The 15,430-nt window shown below is 38.0% G+C and overlaps 1 protein-coding gene across 3 annotated transcripts in view; it reads right to left on the bottom strand.

Annotated features, from left to right (window-relative positions):
* The window catches only part of RBL1 (RB transcriptional corepressor like 1), a 64,242-nt gene that overhangs the window by 39,886 nt on the left and 8,926 nt on the right, over window positions 1-15,430 (bottom strand). For all 3 annotated transcript variants that reach the window (XM_058562741.1, XM_058562742.1, XM_058562743.1), the window contains 7 exons: window positions 9,669-9,869; window positions 9,213-9,277; window positions 8,982-9,110; window positions 8,711-8,871; window positions 6,550-6,599; window positions 5,764-5,947; window positions 4,764-4,927 (listed from right to left, as the gene is read on the bottom strand). In XM_058562741.1, coding sequence (XP_058418724.1) covers window positions 4,764-4,927; window positions 5,764-5,947; window positions 6,550-6,599; window positions 8,711-8,871; window positions 8,982-9,110; window positions 9,213-9,277; window positions 9,669-9,869 — 954 coding nt within the window. The remainder of the gene's footprint in view (window positions 1-4,763; window positions 4,928-5,763; window positions 5,948-6,549; window positions 6,600-8,710; window positions 8,872-8,981; window positions 9,111-9,212; window positions 9,278-9,668; window positions 9,870-15,430) is intronic.

The raw sequence follows: 15,430 nt of genomic DNA, 5'->3' as shown, positions 1-15,430 counted from the left end.
TTTCGGTGTAGGTTTCTAAAGATGGAAAAAATGATGACTGGTTATGAAGACTACTGTGGTCATATCAGATACAGGAACATTTAAGCATCAGTGTGTGACCATGCAAACAGAAGACTTTAGGGAGTGTCTATTTTTAAAAAGGTTTTTGTGCATCGAGGCAGTTGTGAAAAGATTTACTTTCCAAAATCAAGCCCACTTTAGGCTTAGGACCAGGTTCTAACTTTCTAAAAATATTGACTGATAACAGAAAGTGCTCCAGACGTGGCTATTCTGATTCATAGTTTTTAAGAAAAGTATTTACAGAAAGAGCATAAAAGTTTTTCTGAACTTCATGCAAGTTAGCTTCCAGTCTCCACTTCCCAAATACTTGATTTACCGTTTCAGCTCCTTCACATATTTGCCTTTTTAACTTCAAGATTTGTCAATTTTACCCTCAAAACAGACCACTTTTTAAATTGTAAGAAGTATTCAACATAGGCTGACATAGAAAGCATTTTGAAATTAGTTGAGGTCAACACACTTCTACTCTTTGGAATCAGTTCAGTTAAACGAATCTGGCGCTCTTGCTGAATACAGGTGATATTATGCTTGGATTTAGGGGCAATTCCAATCCATCATTACTCTGGCACATGCCAATTACTACATAAAGTCAAATGCAATGTCAAATCCAAAGCCTCAGAGGAAAACAGTTCAGTTTTCAAGAGAACAGTGATAGCTTAACAATGTAAAACTTGAAGAGTACATCAGCATTAAATTAGTGCTGCTGATGGCCGGCCCCACGGCTTAGCAGTTAAGTGTGCGCGCTCCGCTGCTGGCGGCCCGGGTTCGGATCCCGGGTGCGCACCAACGCACCGCTTCTCCGGCCATGCTGAGGCCGCATCCCATACAGCAACTAGAAGGATGTGCAGTTATGACATACAACTATCTACTGGGGCTTTGGGGGGAAAAAATAAATAAAATCTTAAAAAAAAAAAAAATTAGTGCTGTTGAAACAATACACTGAGGATTTACAGTGACACCTGGAAGTTCCTTCTAATGTACATAGAATCATGGAAGCTTTTCATATTACCTATTTTATATTTTATGGCCTTGTAGATTTAAAGAACCAAATGAAAACTGAATATCTGTTTCACATCCCATCCTTGATCTCTAGATAAGATAAAATCTATTCTTACTTTCAAGGTAGAGTTTTTTTTTTTGTGAGGAAGACCAGTCCTGAGCTAACATCCAACGCCAATCCTCCTCTTTTTGCTGAGGAAGATTGGCCCTGGGCTAACATCCGCGCCCATCTTCCTCTACTTTATATGGGACGCCATATATATATATGGCGCCATATATATATATCGGTCACAGCATGGCTTGCCAAGCGGTGTGTCGGTGCACGCCCGGGATCCTAACCTGTGAACCCCGGTCCACCGAAGCAGAGCGCACGCACTTAACCACTTGCGCCACCGGGCCGGCCCCCTCAAGGTAGAGTTTTATGTGCCCATATTTCTTAAGCTACGTTTCAGGAAATCATCTCTTAAAATTTTTGGAGGTTGTCTCTCTTCATCTTATAATCTTGTACATGAAACTCCAGCAGATTTAATATTGGCATTCATCCTCTAGTCAAATCTTTCACATGCTCTTCAAGTCAATCAAATTTGGGATCTTCAACATTTTCTGGGTCAATAAAATAAAGTGTGGAATTAGCACATTCGATTAAGACCTGTTTTTTCCTTGCCACACTGGACATCTACATGCCATTTGGATTGGGTGTACAAGATGGAGAAGTACAGATGTTTCTTGGCCTGAGTCTCTTAACAGTAGAGATGCAGAAGGGAGAATGAGATCACAAAGAGACTGGCTGTTGACTGCAGAGCACCGCTACTTGGCTTGGTGGTGACATTAGCTGGATTTGGGGCAGCCGAGGTACTCCGGGAGGTGTTACTTCAAAGTGTGTTTGGAACAGTTGTTTGATTTGAATAAATCTGCGTGGGTAAGAGCAGCGCCACAAGCAACAGCCCCAGTCCAAGCCTGGCCACCATCGCTCTGCCCATGTCCGCTCCCTTGGTGCGAGGCACATCTCGCCATAAGCTGGATGCGTGGAGAACCGCTGGTTCGGGGAGGGCGCAGGCAAGGTCTCATTGTGGTTTTAATTTGCATTTCCCTGATGACTGGTAATGTTGAGAATTTTGAGAATACGCTTGTTGGCCATCTGTATATCTTCTTTGGAGAAATGTCTATTCAAGTCCTTTGCCCATTTTTTAATCAGGTGAATTTTTTTGTTTGTTTGTTATTGAGTTGTAGGAGTTCTTTATACAGCTTGGCTCTTAACCCCTTATCTGCTACATGGTTTGCAATTATTTTCTTTTATTCCAGGAGGTTGTTTTTTCACCCTGTTGATTATTTCCTTTACTGTGCAGAAGTATTTAAGCTTGATGTAGTCCCACTTGTTTATTTTTGCCTTTGTTACTTGTCCTTTTGGTGTCATATCCACGAAATCATTGCTCATTCTAATGTCATAAAGTTTTTCCCTTATGTTTTCTTCTAGTGGTATAGTTTTGTGTCACGTTTAAGTGTTTAATCCATTTGTGTTAACTATAATTGTATATGGTGTAAGATAAGTGTTTATCTTCATTCTTTTTGCATGTGGACATCAAGTTTTCCTAACATCATTTGTTGAAGAGACTATCCTTTCCCCATAGCATAGTCTTCACACCCTTGTCAAAGATCATTTGACCATGTACGGAGAGGTTTATTTTGGAGCTCTCTAGTCTGTTCCTTTGGTCTACATGTCTGTCTTTATGCCAATCCCACACTGTTTTGATTACTGTAGCTTTGTAATATACGTTTTGAAATTAGGAAGTATGAGGCCTCCCACTTTGTTCTTCTTTCTCAAGATTGTTTTGGCTATTAAAGGTTCTTAGAAAATCCGTATGATTTTTAGGATTTTTTTTCTATTTCTGTAAAAAATGCCTTTGGGATTTTGATAGAGATTGCATTGAATCTGTAGATTGCTTTGGGTAATATGGACATTTTAATAATATTAAATTTTCCAATCCATCAACATGGAATATCTTCCCATTTGTTTCTAGACTCTTTGTCTTTTGCATTCTATGTTTCCGTTCCCTTCTTCTCTTGTTGCTATAAAATGTTTGCATAGCTGTCTTGCCACTTCTTTTCAACTTTTCATGCTTAAATGGGTAGTTCAGTCCAGACCTATGCATTCAAATGCTATGAGGATAGATCTTCGTGAAAGTCTTCCTTACAGCTTTTGTGCAGCTTTTGTTGGAGGACTAGAGCTTTGCCTTCTCTTCTGAGATTGAATTACATGGCCCCATTCCAGGGTTCACTATACCTAGTAAGGGATATCTTCTAACTCTATGAGGATATCTCCCCAAATCAACATAAAACCTTGGAAAGCGGCAGGCCCTTGGAGTTTTTCATATTTTGGCCACGATTTCTTCTGACTTTCACTAGGGGAGGTTTCTATGGCTTTTTACCCATCTGCCTACTCAGCCCATTTGTTTCTCTGCAGTCTGGCGTATTAATGACATTCTCAAGATCCTATCAACATACTCTCTTTCCCCAGTAATGCTTCTTGGGGTTGAGCATGCCAGAACCATTCATTTGCTTTCTTGACCACCACTTTGGAAATTTATAGCATGAAATCATATCTCTCTCCTCATTTGCTTACTCCTGGTAAATAGTTTGCTGGTTTTTACTATTCTCTTATTTCATTAGGTATTAGGAAAGAAGGTTCTCTGATCTGGGTTCATTCTACCATCTTTACTAGGAAACATGCTTCTTTTTCTTAAACAATTGCATAAAATTCCATTTTATGGTTGCGCCATCAATATGTAATCAGTCCCCCATTTGATGGACATTTGATTGAACCCATTTAAAGTCAATGTAAAGGGCGGCCCGGTAGCTTAGTGGTTAAGTGTGCGCGCTCCGCTACTGGCGGCCCGGGTTCGGATCCTGGGCACGCATCCTCACACCGCCATGCTGAGGCCGCGTCCCACTAGCAACTAGAAGGATGTGCAGCTATGACATACAACTATCTACTGGGGCTTTGGAGGAAAATAAATAAATAAATAAAATAAAATAAAAAAAAATAAAGTCAATGTAAAAAGAAAAACAATAATGCATAACTTAGGGGTAGTTAACAAAAGTGGAATGCCAGAGCTAAATAAACTTTAAGGTATATTTAACCTTAAAAGTCGACTGTAATAATATGAAATATATATATATATATATATATATATATATATATATATATATATATATATATATTTTGTGTGTGTGTGAGGAAGATCAGCCCTGAGCTAACATCCGTGCTAATCCTCCTCTTGTTTTGCTGAGGAAGACCGGCTCTGAGCTAACATCTACTGCCAATCCTCCTCCTTTTTTTCCCCCAAAGCCCCAGTAGATAGCTGTACGTCATAGTTGCACATCCTTCTAGTTGCTGTATGTGGGATGCAGCCTCAGCATGGCTGGAGAAGCGGTGCATTGGTGCGCGCCCAGGATCCGAACCCGGGCCGCCAGCAGCAGAGAGTGCACATTTAACTGCTAAGCCATGGGCCGGCCCCAATATATACATATTTTCAGTAGGTACTTCTATCTGATTTTAGATCAACATACTTTGTGTTGAAATGGTATAGTAAAACTTGCCAAATGTATATCTACTAGCTCAAGAATTCTAAATATACCAAAATTAGCATAAAATACAGAATCCAATTGAAAAGAGACATTTAGAAAAATAATAATAATGTACTTACTCAAAAATATTTATAAGTTGTTCACTTGGTGCATTTTTCAGTCCAGCCACAATACCCTGTAACCGGCTCACACTTTGGGTGGCTGAAGCAACAGGAGTAATGACTGCTTCTTTTTCTCGTAAATATCGTCGTCCCGTCAGTGGGGTAGAAGGTGCAAATGTTTTCTGTCAGAAAAGAAAAATCTATGAGATTAAGAAGTTACCTTCCCCCCTCATTATGTGTTTAATTCACTACATATATCATCTTCTTTATTCATATTTAGTAGGTTACCTTTTCCCCCTTTTATGGTTACCCACCAAATTTTTACCAATACTATGCTAATAACACCCTTACATTTGAGTAACACTTTTTCAAAGTACTTTCTACCTACAATCTCATTTTATCTTCATAACACTGATTTGAAATACAACATACACATTTTCATTTTAGATATGAGGAAGCAAGCACAGAGAAGTTAAAGAACTTGTTTAAGCTAACAAAGTTAATGGCAGAGCTTGGACTAAAACTTAGGTTTTCTACATTCTAAACCAGCGAATTTTCCATTAGACCTCATCCTCCAACCCATTTCACACATAAATACAGAATTAAGCCTTGGCTATTAACAATCAAGCCCAGAGTCACATGGCTGAAGTTTGGGAAGAGCACATAGTTTGTCACGAGTAGGAAAGCAAACTAAATTTTAAAGCAACAGAACAGTGGCTAAAGTGATGCAAAGAAAGAATGGTAAGAAAGCATAAATCCTTTATGTCAAAAGACACATACTTCATTGAAAAACACAGGCATTGTGGGTAAATATATCCAAAATATGAAAAATAGCAAGAAATGAGGTAAAAATACTAAGCGCTATAGTTATAAAAATTACCTTTTAAGGCTTTCATGAAAAATATGAATTAATAGAAGAAACTCAAGATTTAACTTGAAAGATGCTTCTGCTGTTAGTAGAATCACACACAGAGAGAAAAAGATCATTCAAGACTGAGGCCAGGCTAGGTTATATTACTTTTTCAAAGTGCTGAAGGTTACACTCCACATTAGCCTGTGCTGTCAGTTTCCCTAATGGGGCATCACCAGTGAACTTTCGAGGAGTTCCAATTTCCTCTTCTGCATCTGCTCCCAAAAAGATCCTCTCATCAAAATCACCAACAGTTAAAACATACTCTTCATACTCCTTGTTCACTGCTTTGCTGAAAAGAGAATTATTTTAAGCTGCTAGAATAAAACTAAGTTACACAATGGATTTATCCCGACTTGAAGATAGATTTGGACTCCACAGCCTGGAAAAGCTGATGACTTTCTAGTTTTTATTAACTCTACCCATCTAACGTATCAGAGGTTCCTATCTGATTATGGATATTCTTCACATTCACATACACAGCAATAAAATACTTTGAAAAGTAAATGAAAAGAGAATATATACTTAATCTGAAATCTAGTTGAACCTAATTAAGATCTGATCACTAAAGAACCAATAGTGGCTTTGAAATATAAGCACATTCTGAATTTGCCAACATTTGATTAATAAAACAATGTAAAATCAAATACAGAAGTCATTGAGTCCATGTGAGCTTATCAGGAGAGCAGCTGTTTTACCTGCCAATGGTTTCTTAGAATAAAGGTACTTAAAGACAACAAGGCTTAATGAAAACACACACTCAATGCCACTAACTCAGAAGGAACTTGAATTTGGAGGAGTTATGTTGATATAATGTTTCACTTTAGAAATTGCAACAAATCACTATTGACAGCTTATAAAATGCCATATACCATTTAGTGCTAGATTACTTACCTATTATCAGTAAAACTGGAAAGGTCTAGGAGGCATTCTCCTTTCAAAATCTGGGAAGAAAAAGTCATTTTATGACATCATATAATTAAGCATATTAACATACACACAAAGACATGACACTTATCTAAATTTTCACATTGGTAGTTGTTATAAATAACACATACATAAAACAGAATTACTAAATATTTCTTTCAGACCAGTAAATCCTATTGAGCATGCAAATAAAATACTATAAAACATTTAAAGTCAAGTTTTAAAAATACTTTGAAGTTAGTCTATGGCAGTGGTTTCCAAATTTTAGTGACATGATAATCACTTAGGGGGCTGGCCCAGTGGCGTAGTGATTAAGTTCATGTGCTCTGCTTCAACAGCCCAGGGTTTGGGGTTTGGATCCCAGGTGCAGACTTACATACCGCACAGCAAGCTGTGCTGTGGCGGTATCCCATATACAAAATAGAGGAAGACTAGCACAGATGTTAGCACAGGGACAATCTTCCTCACGAAAAAAAAAAAAAAAAGAAAGAAAGAAAGAATCACTTATAGGAACTTGTTAAAAATGCAGATTGATGGACCTCAAGACCTGAGCTGAGGCAGCACTTTTTAACAAATTCCCCAAGTGATGCTGATGAAAGCTGTCCAGTTTTAAACACTGGTCTATGGAGAAGGGAAATTAACATTTACTGAATGATTATATGTGTCAGACAAGTAAAAGATTCAAAGAGAATAAAGGTACCGTTGCTGGTAAGAGAAAAAAACTACACTGTTATTAATATTTTCTGTGTACCCACACTATACTCAGATTACTACACATCAGAGGTTGCAAACTCAAATGGCTTCAAGGGTCAGGGTTCAACATACATAAATGAAGAGGACACAAAGCACACTTTCCATCCTAAAAGAAGTGGCCATCATTTAGCTTGACAAGAGTTACCCATGTAGAAATTCATGTAAGAAATTCCAACCCAGTTTCCAATAGCTTCTGATTTTTAAAAGATTTTCATACAAAAGGTCTTTATATGTAAACTAAACATTAAACAAAATAAAAATAAAGAACACCCTACATAGGCCAAACAAAACATCTGTGGCCCATTAGGTAGGAGGACCATTGTCCAAACTAGGGTAGTTTGGAGTGAAAGCAGGTGCTATAATAATTACACTAAGACAACAGCCAAGAACCAGATAATCCAGGCAACCCAAGATGTATGGTCATCATACCGAGGGGCCCCTAGTGTGCTGCTTCTGCAGAGCACAATGGACATAATCCTCCGGTTCTTTTAAAAGTTTACTTCGCCGGAGATGTTTAACATACAGACAATGAGCCGTTACACACACACACACACAAATATATATGTATGTACTCGAGTAAAGATAAGACTAAATACAAAAGTTTATATAAGAGAACCACCCAGTAAGGCAAGACTTTATGCTCAAAGAAAAATCTCATAATATTTGCAAACAGGGGGACGACAGGAATGAGCTAATCCAAATCTGTTTTTTCACCAACAAGAAAACTCAAGGCCTAACTGGATTAAACAGCTCAATGTAGGGGAAATAAGAACTTGAGACCCAAGGGAACAAGCCAATTCATAAATACAGAAACAGCTAAGTAAATTACTGAGAAAAAAAAATCCAGAATGCATGTAGGTAGCCTGTAAGGAGCTACAAAACTATAAGGGATTTTCTGCTCTATTTATATGAAATTAAAGCTACAGTTGTTATGCATCATCCTACTTTTAGTCAATAGCAGTTATTCAAATTGTGGCAGTAAATTAGCTTACTCTGACCTCCTGCTTTTCATAATTCTTTATCAGGCTTACTCTGATGCTCTGTTCTTCATAGTTCTTTATCAGAACCTCCTACGGTTGCCTCTGACAGTGTGTTTACTTGCCAGTACATATGACTGGTCACATTCTTCAACAGCTCAGTTTCACACATCATAGATCATAGGACAATTCTGTATCACAGCAGAGACTGAGACCTGGGAATCCTGAGTCCTATAACGTTGAGAACTTGCTAAAAACATTGTTTTTCCCTTTGAAACTGCTGCTGCTGACCCCTAAAAATCTGTCATTTAAAACTAACAACTAGGATACACAACCATGCACTGAAGCTTTAACAAAAACAACAAAAAACCTCAGTCAGTTAATTATAAGTACAGTACCTTCCTGTCAAAGAGTTTTGAAATATATGGCTTAAAGTAGTGCTCCTTTATTCCTTTTGCTTCTACTATAAGTCCATCATGCAGTTCACACAGTACAGCAATGATGCAGGCAGGCTCTTCAGAAGCCCTAAAGTCAGCAGTATGGAAATCAGATGGTAAACCTAGTGTGACAGGGTATGAAGAGCAATAGGGGGGGAAAGAATATGGTCAATTTTTAAAACTCTTTTTCTAAAAATTAATTATCAGTTTTCAAAAACAAATAAGGTCTTACCTTTAAATGAGGGATTTAGCAAGTCTCGTCTATTTGGGCACATAATGGCATTGGCAAAAATCAGATCCAAGCAGCACAGGAGTAAATGATAAGAGTTTACTAAATCATCTCCAATCATACGAAAATTACCTTTATAAGAAAAAAAAAGACACAAAAACCAGAAACTTTTCATGTCAAATAACACCAAGTTCCCACAGCAGAAATGTAAAACCACTGAAAGTATCACCTTACCCTTAGTATAAACAAAGAGCGTCCAACAGAAATTAAAGAGATCCTTAACACTGCAAGGAATCCTCCTAAAAATGGAAAAAAAATGCACTTTTTATCTGACTAGGTAGCTAAATATCACTCCACAATTGTCATTTAAATTGAAACAGCAAATATAAATAATAATAAAGTCAAATTACATACAAAATTCCATTCACAAAAGACAATCTATGTTTCATTAAATGGACTTAAATAAATAAGCCTTTCTAATTTGCATAAAATAAGCAGAACATAGAAAAATAAGTAAAAGTATTACCCTGAATTTCCAGATGTGGGTAATTATAGATGGATTTAAAAAGAAATTTAAGTTTTTTGCAGATGGATACTTCTGATAAAAAGTAGACTTTTAAAAATGCAAATTCCCTTAATAAGTTTGTATCATAATTTTTATGTGAATTATACAAGGATTAAGGGTCTCACCTCTGCTTTCTGCTTCGTGGTAACTTTGGTGGCTCTTCATATGGACTTTGAAATATATCTAAAAAAATTGGCTCAAATTTTTTGAAAATTACAGTAGACACCTCAAAATTTCTTTCTAGCCTTTCTATACGTTCACGAAATTCTTGCGGCAGGTTTGACATGTCCATCCACTTTTTCATTTTATTAAAAAACTGTATTAAACTAAAAAAATAGAAAAAAAAGCAACCTTAAAATGAGTCCATATAGGCCAACAGGCACATGAAAAGATGTTCAACATCACTAATCATCAGGGAAATGCAAATCAAAGCTACAATGAGATATGACCTTTCATCTGTTAGAATGGCTATAATTATCACGACAAAAAACAACAAATGTTGGAGAGAATGTGGAGAAAAGGAAACCCGCATACACTGCTTGTAGGAATGCAAACTGGTGCAGCCAGTATGGAAAACAGTATGGAGATTTCTCAAAAAATTAAAAATCGAAATACTATATGACCCAGCTATCCCACTACTGGGTATTCATCAAAAGAACTTGAAATCCACAATTCTAAGAGACTTATGCACCCCTATGTTCGTTGCAGCATTATTCACAATAGCCAAGACATGGAAGCAACCCAAGTGCCCATCAACTGAATGGAGAAAGATGTGGTATATGTATACAATGGAATACTACTCGGCCATTAAAAAAAAAGACAAAATCATCCCTTTTGCAACAACATGGATGGAACTTGAGGGTATTATGTTAAGCAAAATAAGCCAGACAGAGAAAGACAAACACCATATGATTTCACTCACATGTGGAAGATAAACAAACACATGGACAAAGAGAACAGATTAGTGATTACCAGAAGGGAAGGGGGTTGGGGGGTGGCATAAAGGGTAAAGGGGCACATATATATGGTGACTGACAAATAATAATGTACAACTGAAATTTCACAATGTTATAAATGATTATGACCTCAATACAATTTAAAATAATAATAATAGTAACAATAACTATTAACAAATGAGTCCATATAACAGATGGAAAAGGAAACATTCTATTTATGCCTAAGAATCTTTACCAAAAAGCCTGAATTTATCAAAAAAAAGAAAAAGGAAACAAAATCCAAAAACCTTACTCCCAAGTACTATGAAATTGCTTTTGTTCCCAGAATCACCATGGGAATGTAGATTTTGAATCAATGGTCATTACATAAAAATGTCTTCTACTATGCAGAGAGTGACAGTATCTACTTCTTTCATTTTCTACAGCACCTAGACAATGATCTGCATAAAAATTACAAAGTAAATGTTAGTCAATAGATTGATGAGTTCACAAAATTAGTTTGAAGAAAACACAGAATCTCACAAGTGGTGGATTCTGGACATGGATCACAAAGCACCAGACTGTTACAGGTTAGAAATAAAATTCAAGTGTTGTGTGGGACCGGCCCCGTGGCATAGCGGTTAAGTGCATGTGCTCCACTGCTGGTGGCCCGGGTTCGGATCCCAGGAGCATACCAAGGCACCGCTTGACAAGCCATGCTGTGGCGGCGTCCCATATAAAGGGGAGGAAGATGGGCACAGATGTTAGCCCAGGGCCAGTCTTCCTCAGCAAAAAGAGGAGGATTGGCATGGATGTTAGCTCAGGGCTGATCTTCCTCACAAAAAAAATAAATGAATAAAATTCAAGTGTTTGTGTTCCAGTGTGTGGTTTCACCACCAAACATAAACTAAGAAGGTAGTACCTACCCAGAAAATCACTTAATAGATTATTACTCCACCTTTCTGGCTTATTCAATTATGAGTATATTTTTTATGTCCCCATGTTACTACAGTCTTAGATAGAAAATTTGTAGTGTTAAAGGTCATTTAAGTGTCTAGCACTATATACAGAGTGATAATGGTAATTTTTTTAAAAAACATGATAGAAGACATCATGAGCTAATTGTCCATAGGTATTCATACCCCAAACAGGCTGAGTGAAATCTAAGAATCTAAGAGTCTCTTTAAAAGGTTCTTATCAATAGCACCAAAAGAATTTTGCCAGATTACAAAATTTTTTTTTTTGGCTAACAAATTATAGCCTCTTATAGACGACTTTGTTTTGGAGGTGGGTGATGCTTAGCAGGTGAAATCCTTTCCTTTGAGGAATTCCCCACTTTTGAGTCTTGCCTTCTACTAGACAGATCAGCTTCTCTGGAAGTTAGGGTGAATGCATAAAACCTGAGGTCCCTGATCAGCTATATCTGCTTGGAATTTTGAATCTGGAGCTGGTGGTGCAGAGAATTAACAAAGTGGTACATTCTTACAGCAGGATCAATAGCAATATTTAGCTCCTAGGGAGAAAAATAGCGGCAATGTCCAGGGATGGCATTGCTGGCCATGCAAGCTGTGTCCTTGTTAGATGGATTCTGTGATATGCTTTTTGGGAATGTAGCCAGCTCCTTTTGTTCCTGGCCATTTTCCAAGCCTAATTTCTCAAGTCACCCTAAAGACTTTGTAAGCTATCCAATACCCTTCTAGTAAATTTCTTTTCTCCTTACATTAGCAAAGTTGGTAGTTGGTATCTGTTTTTTATAAACAAGAGCCTTGACTGATACATCCTCATATAAATCCAAAAATGGCTGCCCTAACCTGGAACAAAGTGCATCAGAGTGTCTGAAAACAAAAAAACTTACAGCATTGTAATCACAAACTATGATTGTGATTTTTAAAACTAAAATAAGAAGCAAGTAGGGGCCGATCCAGTGGCGCAAGTGGTTAAGTGAGCGCGCTCTGCTGCTGGTGGCCCGGGTTCGAATCCCGGGTGCACACCAACGCACCGCTTGGCGAGCCATGCTGTGGCGGCATCCCATATAAAGCAGAGGAAGATGGGCACGGATGTTAGCCCACGGCCAGTCTTCCTCAGCAAAAAGAGGAGGATTGGCAGATGTTAGCTCAGGGCCGATCTTCCTTAAAAAATAAATAAATAAATAAATAAATAAATAAAATAATAAAAAAAAGAAGTAAAATTCACAGCTTTCAAACAATTCCGTTCACTGGGATTCTGTTATAAAGAATACACTACTTTAATAAGCACATGAAAAGATGCTCCCCATCATGAGCCATCAGGGAAACACAAATTAAAACCACAATGAGATACCACTTCAGGCCTACTAAGATGGATGTAATAAAAAAGACAGATAATAGGTATTGGCAAGGATGTCGATAAATTGGAATCCTCATACACTGATGGTGGGAATGTAAACTGGTGGTCACTTTGGAAAACAGTCCAACAGTTCCTCAAAAGGTTAAACACAGAGTTACCATATGACCCAACAATTCCACTCATACATATATATACCCAAGAGAAATGAAAATATATGTCCACACAAAAACTTGTACACAAACGTGCATAGCAGCATTATTCATACTAGCCAAAAGGTGGAAACAACTCAAATGTCCTTCAACTAATAAATGGATAAACAAAATGTGGTATATCCATACAATGGAATATTATTCGGCCAAAAAAAATGAAGTTCTGATACATGCTACAACATGGATGAACCTTGAATACATTATGCTAAGTAAAAGAAGCCAATCACAAAGGAATACCATATATTGTATGATTTCACCTATAGGAAATGTCCAGAATAGATAAATCAATAGAGACAGAAAGTAGATTAGTGGTTGCCAGAGGATAGGGGTAGGGGAGGGCAGAGAATAAGGAGAGAATTCTAATGGGTATGAGGATTTTTTTTGGGGGGATGAAAATGTTCTAAAGTTGTTGTGGTGAATATATGAAAAACTGTTGAACGTACACTTTAAATAGATGAACTGTATGGTATGTAAGTTATAATTCAATAAGGCTGTTTAATAAACCAAAAATACTACTCCAAAAAGGGTACAGTGAAATGTTCTAGAAGTAGTAATTTGTTCACCTTTCTAGAGATGATTTGGCAACATGAATAAAAAGCCTTAAAAATGCTCAAATCATTTCATCCAAAAATTGCTTTTATAAGAATCTAAACTAAGGAGAAAGTCAAAGATATAGACAAAAATATCTATACAAAGATACATATCACAATACCATTTGAATGATGCTTCTCTTTTTTGGTTTTATTTTTTTATTTTATTTTTTTTGTGAGGAAGACTAGTTCTGAGCTAACTGTTGCCAATCCTCCTCTTTTTGCTGAGGAAGACTGACCCTGGGCTAACATCTGTGCCCATCTTCCTCTACTCTATATGGGATGCTGCCTCAGCATGGCTTGATAAAGCGGTGCAGTGGTCCATGCCCGAGATCCGAACCCACGAACCCTGGGCCGCCAAAGCGGAGCGCATGAATTAAATCGCTAGGCCACAGGGCCAGCCCCTTGGTTTTATTTTTTTAATAGGAAATGCACAACTACAAAATTAGTCTTCTGCCAAAACAACCATCCATGGACTTATATAATGCCTCATGCACTGTCACGGTATTCCACACAGCATTACTTCTGATCAAGGAACTCACTTCACAGCAAATAAAGTGCGGCAACAGGCCCATACTCATGGAATTCACTGGTCTTACCATGTTCCCCACCATCCTGAAGCAGCTGGCTTGACAGAACTGTGGAATGACTTTTTGAAGACTCAGTTACAGTGCCAGCTAGGAGGCAATATCTTGCACGGCTCGGGCAAGGTTCTTCAGGAGGCTGTATATGCTCTGAATCAGGAATCAAGGGATGGAAATGGGAGTGGCACCACTCATTATTACCCCTCATGACCCACTAGCAAAATTTTTGCTTCCTGACCCCATAACATATGCTCTGTTGGCCTAGAAGACTTAGTTCCAAAGGGATGAATGCTTCCACCAAGAGACACAACAATGATCCATTGACCTGAAAGTTAAGACTGCCATCTGGCCACTTTGGGCTCCTTATGCCTCTAAAGCAACAGCCAAAGAAGGGAGCTACCGTGCTAGGTGGAGTCATTGATCTGAACTATCAAGGAGCAATTGGACTTCTACTCCACAATGGAGGTAAAGAAGAGAAGAATACAGGAGATCCCTTAGGGCATCACTTAGTATCATGACGCCCTGTGATTAAAGTCAATGGAAAACTACAACAATCCAATCCAGGCAGGACTACTAATGGCCCAAACTCTTCAGGAATGACGATCTGGGTCACCCCACCAAGTAAAGAACCACAATCCGCTGAGGTGCTTGCTGAGGGCAAAGGAAATATGGACTGGACAGTGAAAGAAGGTAGTTACAAATACCAACTACAACCATGTGACCAGTTATAGAAATGAGGACTGTAATTGTCATGAGTATTTCTTTCATGTTTTGTTATAAATATGTTTGTGTGTGTGTATATATATATATCAAATATCTTTGTATTCTTTCCTCTTATCCCTTTGTCATGTAACATAGTATGTATTGACCTTATAGTATTTAAGTTATAGGATATCAAGGAGAAGAGTAAACATAACCCAAGGACTTTGGATCCTCTTTTGGGGAAAGAATTAGTGTGTTTTTGGATGTATGCAGGATACTTATATTATGTTAGGTGAAAGAATGATCTTGTTATTGTCTTTATTTAGGGATTAAGTATGGTTTAAAAAGATGTATACGGTGCCCAGATATTTGGTCAAACATTATTCTGGGGGCCGGCCCTGTGGCTTGGCAGTTAAGTGCGCGCGCTCTGCTGCTGGCGGCCCGGGTTCGGATCCCGGGCGTACACCGACGCACCTCTTCTCCGGCCATGCTGAGGCCGTGTCCCAAATGCAGCAACTGGAAGGATGTGCAGCTATGACAGA

The sequence above is a fragment of the Diceros bicornis genome, chromosome 19 (assembly GCF_020826845.1).
Source record: "Diceros bicornis minor isolate mBicDic1 chromosome 19, mDicBic1.mat.cur, whole genome shotgun sequence".
NCBI classification, from domain to species: Eukaryota; Metazoa; Chordata; class Mammalia; order Perissodactyla; family Rhinocerotidae; genus Diceros; species Diceros bicornis.
The sequence above is the reverse complement of the archived record's forward strand: the minus strand, read 5'-3'. Positions and strand labels throughout refer to the sequence as shown.